General features: G+C 34.8%; 2 protein-coding genes across 3 annotated transcripts; one reads left to right on the top strand and one right to left on the bottom strand.

Moving 5' to 3' along the window:
* Window positions 1-136: 136 nt before the first annotated feature.
* On the top strand, window positions 137-12137 carry LOC131935481 (alpha-(1,3)-fucosyltransferase fut-1-like). 2 transcript variants are annotated; one of them, XM_059291878.1, is made up of 3 exons: window positions 137-272; window positions 4152-4845; window positions 11206-12137. In XM_059291878.1, the coding sequence occupies exons 2-3, from the start codon at window positions 4152-4154 to the stop codon at window positions 12075-12077; spliced, it is 1566 nt and encodes a 521-aa protein (XP_059147861.1). In that variant the 5' UTR covers window positions 137-272; the 3' UTR covers window positions 12078-12137. The 2 variants fall into 2 exon arrangements, with proteins under 2 accessions (XP_059147861.1, XP_059147860.1); XM_059291877.1 differs by having other exon boundaries at window positions 137-380.
* A 1016-nt stretch (window positions 12138-13153) lies between these two features.
* LOC131935476 (ubiquitin carboxyl-terminal hydrolase 15) lies at window positions 13154-22164 on the bottom strand. Its single transcript, XM_059291873.1, has 17 exons — window positions 22019-22164; window positions 21395-21436; window positions 21098-21293; window positions 20624-20797; window positions 20299-20457; window positions 19981-20205; window positions 19719-19802; window positions 19265-19359; window positions 17557-17628; window positions 17325-17450; window positions 17075-17250; window positions 16908-16978; window positions 16682-16800; window positions 16449-16598; window positions 16194-16300; window positions 15113-15201; window positions 13154-13509 (listed from the first exon to the last, which is right to left on the bottom strand). Exons 1-17 carry the CDS (start codon window positions 22102-22104, stop codon window positions 13324-13326), a joined length of 2157 nt encoding a protein of 718 aa, XP_059147856.1. The 5' UTR covers window positions 22105-22164; the 3' UTR covers window positions 13154-13323.
* Between the last annotated feature and the right edge of the window lie 893 nt (window positions 22165-23057).

The following is a 23057-nucleotide window of genomic DNA, read 5'->3' as shown; positions in this document are numbered from 1 at the left end:
TTGGCATGGCGCTACAGCACGACGTCATAGCAAGACCTCCGGCGATTGGCCAAAACCAGCTTGCCTTAGAGGGCCGGCCAATAAACAAAGACTTCTTCTACTTCAGCTACACCTATATTTTTAGTATCCTGTTTTCTGCCAAACGTTTTGATTGTGTTACTTTTGAAACTCAACTGAAAACATTAGTTTGGCCGTTCATTTATGAACAAAAACATTCTCCAGTCAAGCGTTACAAAAGTTTCTTTTAAAAAATTATACCACAATTTGAAACCGTAAGTGATATACGCTTAATATATGTGTAGTGCTCATTTATGAACACACATATTTTCCCGTCATGTGTTAACAAAACTTCTATTAAAAATATACCAGAATTTGAAACCGTAAGTGATATATTATTATGCTTATAATACGTATATTGTTCATTCAATTTTTCTTTTTGGTTTCCTTTAAATCATTCATGGAAATTATATAGTGGGTAAAAGGGTGTACTAACAAAAACAAACCATCTTTGTATCTAAATTATATTTCTCTTGCCATGTTTTAAAATAACATAACTTGGACACGAAGGTAATAATACAGCAAAAAGAAAACTGTACAATCTAATTGAATCCAGTGAATATCGATTAGCTTAATTTAAGAAACATAGATATACAATTCCAACTTCACGCTGAAAATTTTTCACAACACTGAACGGAGCGCTGACATAAGAGTTATTCGAACAAGGAAAATCATTCTTATTCCTATAATAAGCTGTACTTTAAACCTTTTATTAAAAAAAACCTTTTCTTAACGCTGTAAGTGTATTAAGCCTATACGTACATGAAGCAGAAAAGGGAAATATATCAATGTTTACTTATTTTAACAAAGTCGACAATAGACACGCCTAGGTGTGATTGTGTTTTTGTAACAAAGAAAAGTTGTTTTTTCTACTTGGTTTAGAAGCGCGGTATACCAACAGGATACAACGTATCAGGTGTACTATGAGAAACTACTCAGTTTGATTTTATGCTTGGGCGTTTCCTACAAGTTTTCATGATTTCGTTATGTTTTTTTTTTTATTTTTACTTCGTTTTCGTGACATTCGTACTGTAGTGGAACTATTTTAAATTTTTATTTGCATAGGTTCTATTTTATTTTTATCACAGCTTTAGAAAGCTGGGGGAATTCGATATGCCGTGTTCGTTAACAGCACAATAATAGAATCTTCTTTAAAAGGGGGTGTTAGGTTAAGGGTGGTAAAATAAATACACATATGGTTTGCTAATATCAATGCTATTCCTATTCTTAACCCTAACCCCAGCCCTCGTCCTACCATACGCCCAACCCTAATTTCTAAAAATAAATCTAGACTTGCGATTTAGATACCACAAACAACCGATTTAGATACCACAAGCAACCTAACACACCTATTTTCGGAAGAGTCTATTGTCGGACATTGTTCCAAAAAAATCTTATTTTAATGCACAAGTCGACATGTGTTTAGGTGATGGAGGGAATTTATAGCAGTTTTAATTCAAACATGTTTAGCTCTTTTATTAGTTCAGTGGTAGGAGCTAATTCTAGATAATTCAATTGGGGTGGGGGATAATGGGAGCTGTGATTCCTTTTTTTGTATCTATATTGCGTTAAATAGGGTATAGGGTGGTTTTGTGTTAAATTCGCTATATAGGGTATAGGGTGGTTTAGTGTTATATTGCGTTACACAGGGTGATATACAATGTTAACTTCCGTTACGTGGGACACGTGGTGTTTTATTTTTATATTGCTATATAGTATTATATGGGAGATGTGTTGTTAATGTATTGTCTTATATCAGAGCTATATTGTGTAGAATGGAAGTTAGGGTTGTATTTCGTTCTGTTATAATGTGGTTTATGTGGTAAAGGGTGGTTGTTAATTTAGTTATAATGTGGGGCGTTGGGTGTTTTAATCTTCTTTAATTCCCCCCCCCCCTTTTCCAACTCCTCGATAGTTAAAGAAAACGAACTAGTTATGACAAAACTTTATCAACAGCCAAAAGAAAATCGTCGTTTGTTTAAAATAATATGTACGTTATACAAATCAAGTTTAAATCTGTTACAAAAAATATCTGATTGTCAGACTTAGCTGCCTGGCTCAAACGATACTAGCAGAAACGTGACACCAGTTATGTTTTAAAGTATCTAAACACGGTTTCAAAAAATAGAAAATAAAACACAATCGTAAAGTGCCAGGTGACGTCAAACTTTTCTTTATTCTGCGTAACCGTAAGGCACCAACGCCCTTGCAGGTTTATTTTTATGAGACAACAGAGTTCTGTTTATGTATTGTACTGAATCCAGACCGTGCAACCCGCGGGTGTTGTTTGGCGCATGCGTGGGATATCATGCATATCCTCAACACACATTGTCGTCCGTATCACGTGGGTGCATAGGGGCGTGACTGTGACAAAAGTACGCGGGGACTAAAAGTAGGCGGAGGCTGTGACTGAAATAGTTGTAATGTGACTAAAAGTAGGCAGAGTTGTGACTATAAGAGCGGTAATGTGACTAAAAGTAGGCGGAGTCAGTGACGACTAAAATAGTGGTAAAGTAGGCGGAGCTGTGACTAAAATAGTGGTACTGTGACTAAAAATAGGCGGAACCATGGAGGAAAGTACGCAGTAATTTGACTAAAAGTAGGCGGAGGCTGTGACTGAAATAGTTGTAATGTGACTAAAAGTAGGCAGAGTTGTGACTATAAGAGCGGTAATATGACTAAAAGTAGGCGGAGTCAGTGACTAAAATAGTGGTACTGTGACTAAACGTAGGCGAAGCTCTGACTAAAATAGTGGTACTGTGACTAAAAGTACACGGTACTGTGACTAAAAGTAGGCGGAGCTGTGACTAAAAGAGTGGTACTGTGACTAAAAGTAGGCGGAGCTGTGACTAAAAGAGTGGTACTGTGACTAAAAGTAGGCGCAGCTGTGATTAAAAATGACTGAAATAGGGCCGGTCAATATATTTTTTTAAAAAAAGGAGGAGCTATGACTCACGTCCTACGTTCTTAAACGATCCAGTGTATAAAAAAAAACATGAAATTACGACTAAAAAGGCACTAAACTTTCGTTAGTTTAGATAGTTAAAATTATGTAATTTGTATATATATATATATATATATATATATATATATATATATATATATATATATATATATATATGTGTGTGTGTGTGTGTGTGTGTGTGTGTGTGTGTGTGTGTGTGGTTGCAGCCCCTTGCTCCCCAGGGGCCACAAAGGAATGATATATATATATATATATATATATATATATATATATATATATATATATATATATATATATATATATATATATATATATATATATATATTTCTACATTTATAATTAAAAGGGGTTATGATGGTAAAAAAAAAATCACCTTGCTGGTGGTTGAGGACAGTTTTTTTTTCCAAGCATCTCTTCGTCGGGACAACCCCCCCCCTCCCCCGCCTCCCCTCCCGGGAAGACCATCTATCGCCCCCAAACGAAATAGAATTCATAATTTATATAGAAAATATATACTTTTACCAGTGCCCCCCCCCCCCTCCCGGAGTAAAAAGTCTGAAAGAAACATTCGTTGCGGGGGTTGTAGTACACAACTTGAAACCCCTTGTGTTGAAAAACAACAGCTTGAGATTTTTACGAATCAATAAAGAGAGGGAGACAATTTAAGTTGATACTTCTGTTTTTCTCCTGCGGACGAGCTCAAAGGGGATGTCTGAATCACTTTTTTTCTCTTTTTTTACTCAACCCCCTCTGATAGCAGTGTATCTTCCAGACTTTCTTCTCCGGGGGGGGGGGGGGGGCAGTCAAAATTATTCGGGGGGGGGGGGGGGGGCGGACACTAGTAAAGTATATGTTTACTACATAAATTCCATCTCGATCGTGGGGGTGGTAGATTTATTTGGGGTGCTCCCCCCCCTCCCCGCAGAGATGCCTGGAAAAAACTGTTCGATAGAGAGATCTCTGAGGGAAAGAACGCACAGGCTACTACGTATTTATATTTAACAATGGTCGTTATTATGACAATGTTCAGATAACAATACCTTCAAAACGTTAATTTTTTTGAGGTTTTAATATACTTTTGTTGCTTGATTGTTTAACGATTTCGATTTTTTTCTTTTCTTGTTCCCAGATGAATCGAGTATTTTTACAATTTCTCAAAGCTGTCATATTTATAATCCTAGCTTTCATGGTGATTCACGGCACGTATTTAAAAGATGTTCAGAAGTCAAATATAGCTGTACGGTCAGTCCAGGAATCAAACTGCCCGTGTGAAAAATCCGCCACAGTCGCCCACAACTCAGTAGTGAACTATAGTCTAAATGTGAATAAAACTAACAAAGTTCAGATAGAAAAAGTATCCAACAAGCTGACGACTACGAGTGAACGAAACCAAAGACCGCCGCTTCCTCCATATACAACTTTTACCAACTTTCTAGTCAAAGAAAATTTTTTAACTCATTCTGAAAATGAAATACGCTCCGGGTTTGGTCTCGCGCCCATAAAAACAGAAACCGGTCACGATATTTGGACAGAAAATGGCGTCCAGTATCGGAAATTCCCATTTCTAGAACCAGCCAACAACACATTATTTAAATCGGAATTTGAAGCCTATATTCCATTTAATGCAAGCTTTTTCTTCGAGGGAAATAAGCAGAAACTAAAGCAGAATATCCCGAAAAAGAAGATCATTCTCTGGTGGCAAACAAAAAGAAAACAGCCTCTGCTGTCTGGGTTACATAAAATGAGAGGCTGTCCAGATTTGCCGTGTGTTATAACAACAGACAGGAATTATACAGAGGACAGCAGTGTTATGATAGTAAATGGTAAGCTATATAACGACATCAGTTATAATTGGATAGAAGTGTTATGATAGTAAATAGTAAGCTATATAACGACATCAGTTATACATTGGATAGAAGTGTTATGATAGTAAATGGTAAGCTATATAACGACATCAATTATACATTGAATAGAAGTGTTATCATAGTAAATGGTAAGCTATATAACGACATCAATTATACATTGGATTGCCGTGTTATGATAGTAAATGGTAAGCTATATAACGACATCAATTATACATTGTATACATTGGATTGCAGAGTTATGATAGTAAATGGTAAGTTGTATAACAACAGACTGGAGTTATACAATGGAAAGCCGTGTTATGATCAGTGGCGTAGCTAACATAAAGCTAACTTACCCAAGGTATACGGGCCCAAGGCACATATGAGCCCTTTTCCCTTTTTTAAAAAAACTAAAACTTTTATATTGGATAGAAGTGTTATGATAGTAAATAGTAAACTATATAACAAGAGACAGGAATTATAAAGAGGACAGCAGTGTTATGATAGTAAACGGTAGAAAAAAAAGTACATTTTGTTGTCCCTCGGCTAAGTTAGGCATTATATTGACATATCATAAAAATGTAACATTGAGCAGTGGCGTAGGCAAGGGCATGTACGGGAATTAGATCTGGGATTAGCTCTGGTATGCAAGCGTACAAGACTTGGGCAATGGCATAGATAGTGAAATTTACGGGAATTAGATCTGGCAGTGGCGTAGCGAGGTCGGGTGTCACCCGGTGCGGTCCGCACCCCCCCCCCTCGCTACGCCCCTGAGATCTGGTATACAAGCGTACACATTATCTTGAGCAGTGGCTTAGACAGGGGCATGCACGGGGATGAGATCTGATAGTACAAACATAAGAGTGTGAGATCAGATATCAGGTTAAACCACGGAGACCGTCTTTTGCAGCCAAATGCAAACATTTAATCTCAAAGTTTCAGATTTCACGACATCCTGCTGCGTTACATATACCAATTCAAAAGTGCTGAACACAAGTACAAAAAATGTGCATGTAATTGTTTTTACAGAGTAAAACTAGAAGTTTTTTTTTACTTGACGAATACAACTAGTTGCTTTAATTTTGAACCCAAAGATCCAAAAAAGGTTTCCTAAACTCAACTCAGACCTGATTTTTTAAAAGATGCAAATTTTACATTCGACACAACAACTGTAAATTATAAAGTCGAGTTACGTGATGAAATTCTTTCCTAAAAGCCTGTACCTGCACATATCATTTAGGTAACCTTTTGCAACACCGTTTTGCCGATTCCTCACCACTGTTTATTTTCAGAGAGTAATTAAAAAAAGGTTGAAGTATATATATATATATATATATATATATATATATATATATATATATATATATATATATATATATATATATATATATATATATATATATAATATATATATTTATAGATATACTAGCGTACCCGACCCCCGCGCGTTGCCGCGGGGATAGAAGAAAGTTTGACGAAATATATTAGGATTTCACCAACGCGTTATCAATTATAATTATATGTTCTTAGACGCGTGACCTTCTTTTCTAAAAGTGAGTTATTTAAATGTAAACAATGCCTGCGCTTGGATCATAAATATCAGGACACGGGTTTACCTACACTACCGCATAAAAACCTTGAGTGAACATTAATCACTCACCGAAATAATATGTTAGAACACACTTCGGTGACCGCCCATGTGTCAGAGACGTACAGGGGCGCTCTCAGCCCCCCCCCCCCCACCCCGATTACACTACCCCTGGCTCCTTAAAAGTAAAAGGCGCCATCGTGCCAAATAGCATCCTGTTAATAATGATGCAGATTTTATCATTCGCTAAAGTGCCACAAATGAACAAGCCTTTTTTCTTTAACACGTAAAAAAGTATTTGACATGTTTTAAACATCAGTGTGACTGATGCAATATGCTAGCGTTACTAATGGTCTATTATTAGATGCTCGATCTCAATTTCTGACTGAATTGGCTAACAATAGATGCTTATTGCATCATTCGCAAAGTGACGAAACTCTACAGTAGGCTCCTCATATTCAAAAAAAGTTATTTTTTTCATCTTTCGTAAGGTGACGAAACTGTACAGAAGGATTTCCTCGCGTTACAAAGTTATTTTTAGAAGCCTGTTGTAGTTTTACCGCTGAATATAGTAGTACCCCTTACTCGCTATGCAGGACGCTCGATTAACGGGTGCCAAGTGCCGACAAAGTCGCTCTAAAACTCTGGGCGCCAAACCGTGTATTGACGAAAGTTGTACCCTATATGGCGCCGCCCGTAAGAAACTTTAGTTTTCTTTTTAGCAAAAATATTCTTGGGAGTATTCTCATCTATTCCCTAAAGTTTCATGAACCGAATCCGAGTTTTATTTTTTATATACCGTGTATAGAAAAAAAAATCGCTCTCCCCCGGGGGCGCCGCCCTTGCAACATTAAACAATATTTTTTTGCAGAACCCTACCATTGAGTGATCTAATCATTTCCCCGAAGTTTCATGGTACACGGATGAACGGTGTGAAATCGACATTTTATAAACCGTATACAGAGAAAAATCGCACCCTCCCGTGGCGCCGCCCTTGCGAAATTAAAAATGATTTTTGTACAGAACCCTTCCCTAGAGTGTTCTAATCAACTCCCCAAAGTTTCATGCCTATCAGATGAACGGTGTCACTGCAATTCACTTTTATTATTTTTATATACCGTATGTAGAGAAAAATCGCACCCTCCCGTGGCGCCGCCCTTGCGAAATTAAAAATGATTTTTGTACAGAACCCTTCCCTAGAGTGTTCTAATCAACTCCCCAAAGTTTCATGCCTATCGGATGAACGGTGTCACTGCAATTCACTTTTATTATTTTTATATACCGTATGTAGAGAAAAATCGCACCCTCCCGTGGCGCCGCCCTTGCGAAATTAAAAATGATTTTTGTACAGAACCCTTTCCTAGAGTGTTCTAATCAACTCCCCAAAGTTTCATGCCTATCGGATGAACGGTGTCACTGCAATTCACTTTTATTATTTTTATATACCGTATGTAGAGAAAAATCGCACCCTCCCGTGGCGCCGCCCTTGCGAAATTAAAAATGATTTTTGTACAGAACCCTTCCCTAGAGTGGTATAATGAACTCCCCAAAGTCTCATGGCTATAGGATGAACGATGCCAAACCAAAATCGACTTTTATTTTTATATACCGTATATAGAAAAAAACAAATCGCGCCCTGTGGGGGCGCCACCCCTGCGAATTTGAAATATTTTTTTTCGCAGAAACCTCCCCAGGAATATTCTCAACAACTTCCCAAAGTTTCACGGCGATGTGATGAGAGGTGTAGTAATGCATAAAGGACACACAGACACACACACACACAAACATACATTGCTTTTTATATATATAGATAGATATAGATAGACTAGCGTACCTGACCCCCGCGCGTTGCCGCGGGGATAGAAGAAAGTTTGACGAAATATATTAGGATTTCACCAACGCGTTATCAATTATAATTATATGTTCTTAGACGCGTGACCTTCTTTTCTAAAAATGAGTTATTTAAATGTAAACAATGCCTGTTCTTGGATCATAAATATTAGGACACGGGTTTACCTACACTACGGCATGAAAACCTTGAGTGTACATTAATCACTCACCGAAATAATTTGGTAACACACTTCGGTGACCGCTTCTGTGTCAGAGCGTAGTGGGGCGTTCTCGGGGCCCCCACCCCCCCCCCCCCTCCCCCCGATTACACTACCGCATAGGCGCGGCGTACGACCCCTGGCTCCTTAAAAGTAATAGGCGCCATCGTGCCAAATAGCATCCTGTTAATAATGATGCAGATTTCATCATTCGCTAAAGTGCCACAAATGAACAGGCTATTTTTCTTTAACACGTAAAAAAGTATTTGACGTGTTTTAAACATCAGTGTGACTGATGCAATATGCTAGCGTTACTAATGGTCTATTATTAGATGCTCGATCTCAATTTCTGACTGGATTGTCTAATAGTAGATGCTTATTGCATCATTCGCAAAGTGACGAAACTCTACAGTAGGCTCCTCATATTCAAAAAGTTATTTTTTCATCTTTCGTAAGGTGACGAAACCGGACAGAAGGATTTCCTTCGCGTTACAAAGTTATTTTTAGAAGCCTGTTGTAGTTTTACCGCTGAATATAGTAGTACCCCTTACTCGCTATGCAGGACGCTCGATTAACGGATGCCAAGTGCCAACATAGTCGCTCTAAAGCTCTGGGCGCCAAACCGTTGTTGACGAAAATTGTACCCTCCATGGCGCCGCCCATAAGAAATTTTAGGTGTTTTTTTCACAGAAATATTCTCGAGAGTATTCTCATCTACTTTCCAAAGTTTTATGGCACTCAGATGAACCGCATTCGAGTTTTATTTTTATAAACCGTATATGGTGAAAAATCGCAACCTCCCGTGGCGCCGCCCTTGCGAAATTAAAAAGGATTTTTTTTACAGAACCCTTCCCTGAAATGCTCTAATAAACTAACCAAAGTTTGACGGTGATTGGATGAACAGTGTGAATCTGCAATCGACTCTTATTTTTTATATACCGTTTATAGAGAGAAAACAAATCGCGCCCTACCGGAGCGCCACCCCTGCAAATTTGAAAATGTATTTTAAGCAGAAACCTCCCCAGGAACATTCTCAACATATTCCCAAAGTTTGATGGCGATCGTGTGAACGATGTCACTGCAATTCACTTTTATTATTTTTATATACCGTATATAGCGAAAAATCGCACCCTCCCGTGGCGCCGCCCTTGCGATATTAAAAATGATTTTTTACAGAACCCTTCCCTGAATAGCTCTAATCAACTCCCCAAAGCTTGACAGTGATTGGATGAACAGTGTGAATCTGCAATCGACTCTTATTTTTTATATACCGTTTATAGAGAGAAAACAAATCGCGCCCTACCGGAGCGCCACCCCTGCAAATTTGAAAATGTATTTTAAGCAGAAACCTCCCCAGGAACATTCTCAACATATTCCCAAAGTTTGATGGCGATCGTGTGAACGATGTCACTGTAATTCACTTTTATTATTTTTATATACCGTATAGAGAGAAAAATCGGACCCTCCCGTGGCGCCGCCCTTGCGATATTAAAAATGATTTTTTTACAGAACCCTTTCTTTAGAGTAGTATAATGAACTCCCCAAAGTCTCATGGTTATCGGATGAACGATGCCAAACCAAAATCAACTTTTATTTTTATATACCGTATATAGAAAAAAACAAATCGCGCCCTGTCGGGGCGCCACCCCTGCGAATTTGAAATTTTTTTTTTCGCAGAAACCTCCCCAGGAATATTTTCAACAACTTCCCAAAGTTTCACGGCGATGTGATGAGAGGTGTAGTAATGCATAAAGGACACACAGACACACACACACACACACACACACACACACAAACATACATTGCTTTTTATATATATAGATAGATATACCGTATATAGAGAAAAACAAATCGCGCCCTGCCGGGGCGCCACCCCTGCGAATTTGAAATTTTTTTTTCGTAGAAACCTCCCCAGGAATATTCTCAACAACTTCCCAAAGTTTCACGGCAATGTGATGAGAGGTGTAGTAATGCATAAAGGACAGACAAACAAACAAACAAACACACACACATACATTGCTTTTTATATATATAGATATTATAAATAAATAAATAAATGAATATATATATATATATATATATATATCTATATATATATATATATATATATATATATATATATATATATATATATATATATATATATATATATATATATATATATAAGTACATTATCCAGTTGATACGTTTGTGGTGAATCTGGTGTTGAGCCGACTGATAAACTAAAATCAGAAGATTAAGTGAACTTTGTCTACCATTCTTGCATGCATTAACTTACACATATAGTTTTAAAAAGGAAAAGAACATGATTTCGTAAACCCGATTAACTTGGTTCAGCAACTCTAAAGCATTTGCATTTTCACAATGATACAAATGTCTATTATATCCAGACATAAACACACACACATACGGACAAAATTGCAAAGCCCAGTTTTTCCGACTCAATTACGCATAAAACGCTGAAATTTTGATTTAGGGGAGGGGGCGGGGGGTCTGGCTTTTTGTGACGGACTGAGGGGGGGGGGGGGGGACCCTTCATTCCACGTCACTGCACTTGTGTTTGTGTATTTATACCTGTGATTGATTTTCCTACATCAATAAAATTAATTGCACAATTTCTTTTATCAACAATATTAACCACACAATTTCCTATATCAATTACATTAACCACACGTTATACATGATCAATTTCTGTTTCTGTAGTCCAGTTCGTGGACAAAGAGAAGCCCCCAAAACGACGACCTGATCAAGTCCTGGTGTTTTATCAAGTCGAGTCCTCCAACATCCACACCTTCTGGCACCACGGGGACATCATATCCAAAGACCAGTCCTGGAACTCGGCGTTTAACTGGACCATGTCCTTCAGGACCGACTCCGATGTCCCCGTCTCCTACGGGCTAGTCAGAAAACGCCTGACGGAAATCGTGAAAGATTACAAAGCTATTTTAGGCAACAAAACTGGGATTGTGGCGTGGATGTCGTCAAACTGTAAGGCAGATTCTAGAAGAGATCTGTATGTTAAGGAGCTTCAGAAGTACGTCGCTGTCGACGTCTTTGGCACGTGCGGTGGGAAATACTGTCCGCGATCACGTGACACAAAGTGTCTGGAGGACATTACAACCAAGTACAAATTCTACCTCGGGTTCGAGAGTTCTCTGTGTAGAGATTACGTAACGGAGAAACTGTTCCGGTTCCTCAACACGGACATGATTGTTATCGCCCGAGGAGGGGAGGGCTACGCTCAAGTTTTACCCTCGGAAATTTATTTAAACACGAATAATTTTAAATCGCCAAAAGAACTTGCGGAGAGAATTATGTATTTAAACTCACACGACGAAGAGTATATCAACATGTTGAAAGAAAAGGACAAGTATTTTGTTCTATTTGAAGACTATCCTCTGATATACAAACAAAGGCTGGATTACCTGGAGTATCGGTACGAAGCTGTGTCTATATGCCAGCTGTGTCAACGTGTCTGGAACATTGACAAGTACGCCAAGACAATTCCCGACATGAAGGCGTGGTTCAGGGATAAGAAGTACGAATGTCAAAAACCGAAGGATGTTTTCATTTAATTTTTTTTTTTAAAAGACACAACTTTGATTAAATTATAAAGCAATAAACTCAGAATTTTTTTATATTGTTTAGCTGTTTTATTTAAATGTATGTGCTAAAATAAATGTAACACAGTTTGAAGTTAACTGATGTTTATTTTGTGACTACAGTAGACCCCGTTAGTTTGGTTTGAGTTGACAAGGCAATATTCATCGTTTCGTTGCTGCTAGTTATTTTTTAATAAAATAAAACTGCAGTTTTAAACAAATGTCTGTAATCTATCTGTACAAAAAAATCTTGTGGCAATAGTTGTAAATGTCATTAATAAAATTTGCTGTAAGTTTTTATAACTTGATAAAGTTTTAAAAAAGCCTCCACCTGCCCCACTTTAGTGCTGACAAACAACCCAGCATGCATATCGTGTTTGCAGCGCTTAGTGACACACCTTGAAAATCTATTGTAACAAGGCCGATAACAGCGGTTCAGAAACTATTTAAACAGTAATTGTTTTACAACCTTTCTGTTAGCTGTTCTTACAAGGTCAAACATGGTCTTATGCAAACATAAGAGAGTTAATAAAATATGTTGACACCACTTGTCTTCTGTGTAGGAGCTCAGTCCTGACTGTCGCTGCGCCTCTGGTACCACCCCACCCCCTTCCAACAATATATGGTTCAGGAGTCACTAAGTTGACATTCTTTTTTTAGTGCTTATAGCCTACTGTACACAATGGCTATCTGAGATACAAGTCCCTTTTATTTGTCACCAAACCAAGCAGTATCAAACAGGGTCTGGGTGAGTTCACATAAGCTTAGAAATCAGCCAGTACTGCTACAAGGAGGGGCAGGGATTAGTGTTTTCCTAATAGTCAACTTGTAAATATTTGAAAATTAATTTGAAGTTTAAAATATTACTATTAATGAGAGGGAGAAACTAACTCCAGCAGTTTAAAATCTGAAGCCTCATTGAAAATACTGGTAGATAAATTATGCCATGACCCCTATTCATAAAAGTTCAGAAACTGGGCTATGGAGATGTACATTTCCTATTTTTTAAAAAGCAACATTAAAAAACAGCTTTTTTTTAATTGTTTTTATTTTGGTAAAATTTTGTAACTGAAAAAAAAAACAAGATAATTTTTAAACAATTTTTTTTAATTATAAATAATTGAAAAATCTGCCAGAACTCTGAAAAGCCACACCCCCATTAATTTCACCCTTTAGATAATTTCTATTTGTCTAGACTACTAAACGTAAATCCAGTTAACTAGTTTGTTTCCATGTCATCTTCTTCACTCACAGCTCCAACTCCATTAGGGATGTTAGGATCACTGTGCTTCATTGAGGTGGAATTGGTGGTTTCAGTAAATGTTTGTACTTTGTTTGCCCTTTGAGATTTCCTGCTTTGATTGAGTGATTTCCGTTGATATACCAGAACATACGCTGCTTTTGTCTGAGACACAATAAAATAATTATAAGATACAATTTGAACCATTCAAAAGATTAAGAATAAGATACGTATATTTAAAAACATTTTTAAAATGCCAATTTCATTGGTGTTCTGTAAAAATGAAAAAAATTGCTAAGAATTAATAATCAATTGAACCAATTACATTCATTTATTTTTATCTTCTTCTTCATTCATAATTTTAGTGTTGGAAAGGATTCCCTCCAACATAATTAAGTATAAGTGTCTTATTATGCGTATTGAGGCCATTGACTCTGATTTCAGCCTGCTTTTCTTTTTGGATTTGCTTCCATAGCCTTTGTCCAATCAAGAACAAAATACAAGGCAGCAGTTGTTTGATTTTGGAGTTGTCTCTCCTAGAAGAGTGGCTGTCCCCAGCTAACGAACCTCATCTGCACGAGGGTTCGAACTCGAGCCTTTTTGGTTTAGCAAACATGAGCTTTACTGACTTGACCACACCGCAGCCTATTTATATTTATAAGAAACCAAGTTTTAAAATTCAATAATTTAGTCACAGCAGGTTGTTGAATTCAGACCTTTTAAAATAAATGACATTAAACAGCTTTTTAACCCCCACCCTACATTATCAACAAATGCCAGTCTCTCCACAAAACAGCAACAAAATGTACGGTCCACAGCCCAAATATTTTTTTTTAAATACTTTTATTTAAATAGAAATATTTACAACTGCATATACAAATGTATGTGTGCGTTAGTCTTTAACATAGTTCAAATATTTACAAAAATTATCATTACATAAACAAAATGGTGAACATAACTAAAAAAAAAATTTTGCCGATCAACAATTCAAATGTAAGTAATTAGATATAAAGAAATATGGAAATGATACTTTTAACATGATAGTCTTAAATGTTTTTAGTTTTGTTAAGAACTATTTTACAATATAAACAGCCTGGTCGTAAATATTAACAATTTGTAAATTAAAAGGTTAGTCCTTTTTTTTTTTTTTTTTACCGCAGCCCAAAACACTAGCCTCCCCCTGGCCCCCCATAAAAAATATTTCTAAGACTGCCTCTGACAGGCTGAAAACTAAATAAAAGTGTTATAATAAGGAATAGAATAAGTTTATGAATTAATGATTTTGTATATTGTTAATCCCCAACCATGTCAATATGAAATAAAAATTATTTTAGGCAATTTACTCAGTTTTTGGAATTCATTTTATAAAAAAGATTGTGTATAATTTTCTTAAAAATTACTTATTCTTGAATGTTACAACATTATTGACTGAGTTATGTCCCTTATAATTAAAGACCTTGCATTGGCATTTACTTAGTGTTCAAAGGATTAAAAGGAAGTTAAAAATTGTGTTCAATAGTACTTGTTATAAATAATGAGTTGTTTGAAAAAAAAATAGTTTTTTAAAAATGTCCTTGATTGATCCAGTTATTCAATTACAGACCACTGAGAAAGTTCATCTAAACAAACTTTATGTTCTCAGTGATGTTATTAAATCCCCTAACTCTTTTTACAAAACCAACCACTTTGTGTGTGAGATCGAAGGGGTTTTTTAATAGAATAATACTATAAACTAAAATTTTCTCACAAACTAGCTGCAAATACTTACAACAACAGACTCAGCCGAAGAAGCTGTAACGCTTGAGTCATCAAAATAGTACCAGCTTCCATCATCTTTGTTCATGGCATAGGCTGTGTCTGAGAATTACAATGTTGAGCCATGTTTAGATTGTATCCCACTGATGAAAAGAATGAGACAACCCAACACTTGCCAAGCCTTAAACAAACCATCTTGGTTTTGTTTAACAACAAACAAAGAGTGTCTCATATCAACAACAGAATAATAAACAGTAATAAAAGTAGCAGCAATTTTTAGAAGAAAACTGAAAAGTAAAACATAAAAAAAGTTTATGAACTTAGGTATATAAATATTTTTTTTAAAGAAAAATACATAAAAGAAACATTATATAAACATTATATTTATTAAAATTTTAACAAATCTATTTGTTAATATACTTTTAAGAACACACTATTGGCAGTGGCAAATAATGTCCTGAACTAGGAACTAAGGAAGCCAATGGAAAATGACATTAAAAAATTAACAAAGGCTCAAAAAGTAGAAAAATTTGCTGTCAAGATCTAGTGTTAACATGTTACTATAGGACTACAAGTTGTCTAGATGTATTAAATATTGCTCCTTAACTTCTGCCTTGAGTTAAAACAGCCTTGCCCTACATTTTGCCTTTACTCATACAGGCAACACCACTGATCTTTGGTGGCTTCAGATCACACATAATAAGAGCAGTAGAAAACAATTTAATTGTTTTTATGCTTTTTTTGTGGTTAAGATTCAATAACGCCATACTTTTCATAAGATGTTAGGTAAAAAAAAACATTCCTCTTTAGACTAAGCGATCCACTGGGCAGATGAAATAGAGTACATATTTTTCTTGACTTTGTCATATGGAAAGATAGCGTGGTTAAAACTAAGCCCCACAGCCTTTACTTCATTTCCCAAACGTGAGTTAGGTACACATCAGAGCAGGATGGACTCAGGGATGTTTCACGGACTTGAACCAGGATTCGAACTCAAGACTTTCACGTTAGCAGTCTAGGGCTCTACCCTTAAGCCTCTCCATCCCACATGTTATGAACTGATGTGTGAAAACAATTGTAGAGACATAACTTACAGTGGCCACCTCCTAGTCCTCCATAATGATTGGTTACAGCTATGAGATCATACACATCACATTCATTTGATTCTTCATTGATAATATATTTACGCAGATCCAAATCACTGGGGAGAATCAATAGAAAATTATCTTAAAATTGATTGCCATTTACAAACTGAAATTGACATGCCATATTTTAAAAGCCAAGTTTTGTCTTAACAGTTACAATAATGTGATCAATTTTTTCAAAAGAAATTTAATTAAACTACATACTGTGTTGGGAACTCAACTAGTACATCAATTTTTTCCCTCCAGTATTTATTATAAGAAAATCTTTTCAAATGTATGATAAGGATATCTGGTAGTGACCAAAGATCAAATTTTTTGGTTGCTTGCTTGTGTTGTTCACAATCTGGACAGTACCTATAATTAAACATTAAAATTGTTCAAATCTTTTTCTTTAGTCAATTGACAGATAAATTATTTGCTTAAAATACCAAACATACCATGGATCTTTATCACTTAGCTGTTCTTCCTTCATAAACAATTTTAAGCAGTCATCCAGTTGAATAACTGTCTTCTTTTGACCAGGACGTGCTTTCATGCTGTCATGATCTTCAAATTCCTGCAATAAATTAATAAATTTAATAAAATATTTAAAAGGCATTACTGTAACACAGAAGCAATCATCATTCCACATGAACATAAAGCAATGGCCATGGAAAAAAATACCTCAGCAGCTTTCTCATCAAAGAATCTATCTTTGGCTTCATTACTCCAATCCACAGCTATGTATGTTTGATCTAGGAAAAAAATTTTTAATTTTTAAACAGATTAAGCTATATGGTAGGCTTACTGGTAGTAATATTGATATTGTTATTTTATTAAAAAAAACGTACTTGTTATTCTCAATGGCTTTCCATCATCTGCCAATAAAGTATCTATCACGTCCTTTCCAAATTTATTAGTTGCTCGTAAAGCAAAGATACGCTTTCCTCTATTGGCAAATGGTATTTCATCATCTATTGGCTCTTCTACCCAGTCATCTAGTGATTCAGGTATTTTGACAAAACGCCTGTAGAAATGACATTAATGATTTGAAGTGTATTCTTTTTTTCAATTACAGTATTCATCACACCATTTACTTACGACATTCTTCTTAAGAGCAGTTGATGCATTGTTTCATATGTACAGGAATATCTAGGAACGGCTAACAACATTGGATAGCCAAATAAAAGCTGGCTGGGTACTGAATTTTGATCAGGTGCACCATTTCTGCAAAGATATTTTAATTTTAGAACAATTCACAAAACAATGAATGAGCTAATGAGGCCTAATAATGTCATCCCATTTCTAGAAATGAAATAATTGCTTAATTTACTTTTTATTTCTCAGGTAGAATGGCAGTATCATGGTAGCAGGGTCATCAATATCACTGCTAGGTATCTCATAACTGAAAACAAAACTCATAATTAGTACTGCATAGAAAACATAAAAATGATTAACGTACCTATGTAATAAAACCTTTTCTAACATAAAACATAAATATAGTCCTTTTTTACAAAAATATACAGCACCTGAATATACATAGGCTGTCAGTTTTTTACTGTTGTCATAGTACTAATGGGTACCAGAAACAACAATACCGGCATTCCATTTTTAACAATGTTTCATGGTCATTTCAATAACATATACATAGCAAGACTGAACTATTTTTCACAATGAATGATTAATGTTTGATGCAAACTTGCCTTTTTATACATTTTTACTTTCACGTATACAAAGTATAGAGGAAGTATTGTAATTGTGCCAAAAACGTTTTACACCTCCCTGAGTCGGAAAAACATAGTTTTGCAATCTTATCCGTATGTCTGTGTTTGTGTGTGTATGTGTGTGTGAGTGTATGTGAACATAACTTGAGTACTGTTACAGCTTGGTTGATGAAATTTCATATATAAGTATTGTATCAAATTTCTAGTGATGTATCACCTTTCCAGCAATTTCCGGTAACCGAAAGTGGAACTTATTATACTTTCAATTTTTCAAAAGCCTATAACTTGAGTACTGTTTCAGATAAATAAATTTCACATGCAAGTAAAAGATCTAATTCTCTGCCTTCTGTCCGATTTTGAGTAATTTCCGGAAGTAGTAATTTACGCTACTTCTGATTTATCAAAACAACACATGTGAATTTATAAAGTATTAATAATATTCCGCACTATAATGCACATGTTGTTGGGCGTTTCCTTATTGTGCAATTATTTTATCTACGAGATTCTATTCTATTTTAAAAAGTTTAAGTAATTAAAAATGGATTAAAAATTATGTCTATATCCAGAGATGCCATCCCCCGTAGAATATGAATATTCAAGAAAGTTTAGGGGAAATCACTACCGGTTTATTTTGGATTAATGGTTTAGAATATCGAGCGGAACATAACGTGAGAAAAACAATAACTACTGTGCTTAATACTATTTTTGAAAACACTCAAACTATTATATTATAAAAACAAAAAATTATATATTGCGTCTTAGTAAACTAGTACCGTTAATAAAAAACAATCTGCAGGATTAAAAATACATTAAAAATATAACTTGATCTAGACAACATCGAACTAAGCCCGCCCATTTCGCACCCTTGTATTTGAATGAGAAGAAATCTAGCAGACGACACATTTCTGCTGTATAGTCAAACCCCTCACAACAACACTCCTTAAAAACCAACCCCTCGTAGCAGTCATAGCATCGTAGCCATTTCAGAATAAACACTTTTTCAAAAACCATTTTCTTTCATTACCCATTAATTTTAATAATTAAAATTGGTATCAAATCAAAGATAAATAAACCTAGTTTTTAATTGTTTAAGTAATCTTGAACAATAATGAAGTTTATAATCTTAAGGCGCCACCCTAGTTAAGTATGATAAACAAAAGGCTATAAACTACCAATTTTCAACAGAGAATATATAATGATGACTATCAAATGATGTATTAAATGTCACAGTATTTTATACTATACACAGATTTGAACATATTTGGCCACTATTTACACAATCGAAAACAATTTTAAGGTTACTCAATAACTTCGTACACAAATATGTCATCTCTGTCCAATATATTGTTCAACCCTTCGTCCACGTTAAAAATTTTATGAAATCTGTGATTGTACACGTCTGTAACTACCATCTGGAAAAAAAATATAGTTGGAATAAACTCTTGGTTTTAATTTCGGTTAAAGAACTTAAGATACTGACAACCTTATGTGAGCTTATTAACATAACACCGCAAAAACACACTAGCATGCTATAGTTTGATGAAATAATAACTTATTATTCGTTAAAAGCTATAAGTTCAGAGCACATTTACAACTTGAGAAGTCCTGAAGAACAAAGGCAGTGAACAGACTTAATAATTTAAAAAATCATATTTAAAATACAGCCTCTTAAAAGTAAAAGTTCTTCAATCGATTTAGCAACAAAATGATTTCCTCATTATAAAAACAAAGTAAAATAAAATACAATGTATGTGATGACAGTTATTTTTACCCTATCAGATGGGACATCTACTTGAGCTGACAATGCTGAACATAGGTCTCTGATGCTGCCTGCTTTAGGCACAGTCAAATTTAGCTAAATAGTAATTATATATATTATATTTCATACTATTTTTTTTTATTTATATAGTTAAAAATAAATCAAATTAACTGGGTAACGACACAAGTGTTCAATTTTAAAAAGTATTACATATAATATCCCAAAATTCAAATAAGAAATTTTTTTATAAGTCAGCTAAATAAAGTTTAGTTACCTGCATAGGTTTTTTTTCTGGAGGAAGAGGCACCCATATCACTTTCTTTTGTCGTTCTTTTTTAATAGGAAGTGGTAATGACAGATAACAGAATGGATCAAAAGTAACTGAAATTTTTTCACAGTCAGGGCATCGAACTGTTGATTTAAGTAGAGCATGGAAAATATCTATAATGACAGAATCATTCCTTTTCTTATAGTTGTCCCATGCTTCTTTTGCAACAATCTGAAAAAAATAAATCAACACAAAACATGAATTAACTAAAGAAAGCTTTTTATGGTTAAGAAAATAGTGACAGAAAATGCAGCTAAAAATTACCTTGTCAGGTCTTCCACCTGAGTCTTTAAGTTCTATGTAAGGTTTTTTCCTGATTCTGTTAAGGTCTTCATGAAGTACATCTAATAAAAAAGGCATTGCTTCCTGAGGAAATTGTTGCTCATGCCATGAACATTGGGGTGCAAATCTACTAACTGCAATCTGGAAGTTTTAGAATTTTAAAATATAATTAAACAAAATATATCATTAGAATTATATATTAATACTTTTCTTTAAAATTATGTTGTCTGATACTTTTTATACACATTTACATAACTACTTTGAATATAGGTATAAAAAAATAAGCAAGCATGATTTCAAATTTAACCTTGAAATTTCTAGGCATAGTATAGCTTTTGTGTCCTGACCAAATGTCCCTGATAAGTTCAGCATATGTGTTGGCTATTTCACCCCTCATGCCTAAGGGATTTTCTTTATTAAGCTCCTTCTCCCACACATTACTCAGCATATAGTCTGTAAGGCGGCCAACATTGCTCATGCACTGTAGCCATTTGACAGAGAAATAAATATACGTAATGACACAAGATCCACTACAATAGCACAAAAAATCTTTTATTTCTGTTGTATAAGAGAATTTTTTTACACAGAATGCACTGAGTTTATGCATAGTGAATTGACAATTGATTGGCATTAAAATATTTGCACCTAAAAATGTTGAATACAGCCCGTAATTGCTACTTTTTAACTAAAAAGCTGAATGCAATTGTTTTAAAGCTTGAGTACTGAATCATTAAAAAGTACATTAGCTCAAAGAAAATGCATAGTATATGGATATACACACCTGTAAAGCAGAATTCATAAAACATGTGTTGCCTAAATTAGCTAGGCCACATAGCCCTGGTTTACTGCTGTTACTGCGATCATAGCCATTGTTGCTGTAAAAGTTATTAACACTATTGCTAGTGTAGCTACTTGTACTTGTTGCTTGACTACTTGAATCATAGGTTGATGACCCACTTGCACCAGTGTAACCAGCTCTATTGAGGTAGAACAATGTTATGGCATTAAAACAGGCAAAAAAAAGTAGTTCAACAATAAGCTAGGAACAGAAAAATTTATAATCTCATAAATTACTTACAATTTTACTCTTTTTAATTCACAAAAGCTGGGATGTGAATACCTTAGGTGTAAAAAAGAAAATTTGTTATGGGGCAATATTGCCATAATTGACTACCTAGACTTGCAACAGTAACATGTTCACAGTAAGAAGTTTAATCACAGTACCAGTAACTGTAATTACAACACAACTTTTACATTACCTTTACATATTTATTCATAAAAATGTATTAACAGGCTAGTGTTGAAGTTTTTACCTGTTGTATGAACATGTTGTACTAGAAGTGGACCATGTGAGCTAGTACTGTGAGTGTAGTTATGAAAAAAATAACAAAACAAAACAGAAGAAAAGGTTTAAATAAATTAAATTTAAAATCAACAACTAATACTTTTCTCAAAGAAAGTTTACCATAAGAGACTTATGTTCTATTAAATAAAAAAGTCAAACTACCTATCAGTAACTTTTCAAGATTATATACAAATTGCTAAATTTAATTGCTCATTATTTTAAAGATAAAATACTGAAAAGGAAGTTATCTTTTAATTTATGAGCTCAATCATTATTTAACAGTTATGTAAAATGAAAAATTTCTTTTCATACTTTATAAATAATACAATCTTAAATGTGTAATAAAACAAATAATACCTTTTAGCTTGCCTTGGCCATGTGCCATCTTCATTTTTCTCTTCAATAACAATTAACTGAAATTTTAATAAGCAAATAAGCCTCATTTGAATAAAACATTTTAAAATTATAAAATCTTCCAAAAATGTATTACTTTAGGCTACATCAATAGTTAATTGTTATATATATAATCTATATATATAAAGCAAAGTGGTCAGATGCTGGATAGGGTACTTCCCAGCACCACAGGAGCTTCAAATTTGACAAGATCCTGCCTATGGGCCATAGAACACAGGGGGGCCAATGCCAATCCGCCACAAAGATGGGGTCAAAACTGACCTTGACTGACCAGTGCCTTATATGAGCTAAATATTGGGAAAAACTTTTGCGACTCCCCTTGATATTTTGTGAGGTCATAGAAAAATGCATATGGATGTAAGAAAAAACGCGTTATATCTGGCAGAAATCTGTAAAGCTGTCGAGTTGTATTTCTCTATATAATTTTTGTAATTTATGTGAAAAACAGAGGGTAATTTCAACAAAGATTTTAGGGTAGGCCTACTTAACGTTTGTACATCTGGCTAGTTTTTGAATGTCCCTCAGTAAATGGCTCAGAAAAACTGTCAGTCAGACTCTAAACTATCTATGAGGACTAAAAAATGACTGCGAGTGAAATTCTCCTTATATGTGCTATATATATATATATATAAAATTGCCAAACGACCCACTGCCCCCCGATATTTTGTGAGTTAGTAGACAAATGCTGGAAGGTAAAAAGAAAGATTTTTAATGCCATTCTGAAAAATCCCATAGGGTCGTTAGATTTCTCCAGATCCAGTATGTTCTTATATAAGCACAGCAATTTTTTGGTGAAAAAAGTAAACAAAGATTACATCATTCAATCAATGTACAAGGGAGGTAACTTTCTAAAGTAATTATTTTTCAATTAATTTTATGCTATTTTAAACAAAAACAGAAAATGATGAAATATAGCATTCGTTTAAGTAAGAATTTTGTTATAAAATTTGTTATAAATTAAGGTATGTAACCTAATTAAATT

This window comes from Physella acuta, unplaced genomic scaffold, assembly GCF_028476545.2.
Source record: "Physella acuta isolate Inbredline_101_S28 unplaced genomic scaffold, ASM2847654v3 ptg000145l, whole genome shotgun sequence".
Classification (NCBI taxonomy): domain Eukaryota; kingdom Metazoa; phylum Mollusca; class Gastropoda; family Physidae; genus Physella; species Physella acuta.
Note: the sequence above shows the minus strand (reverse complement) of the source record. Positions and strands in the feature narration are given on the sequence as shown.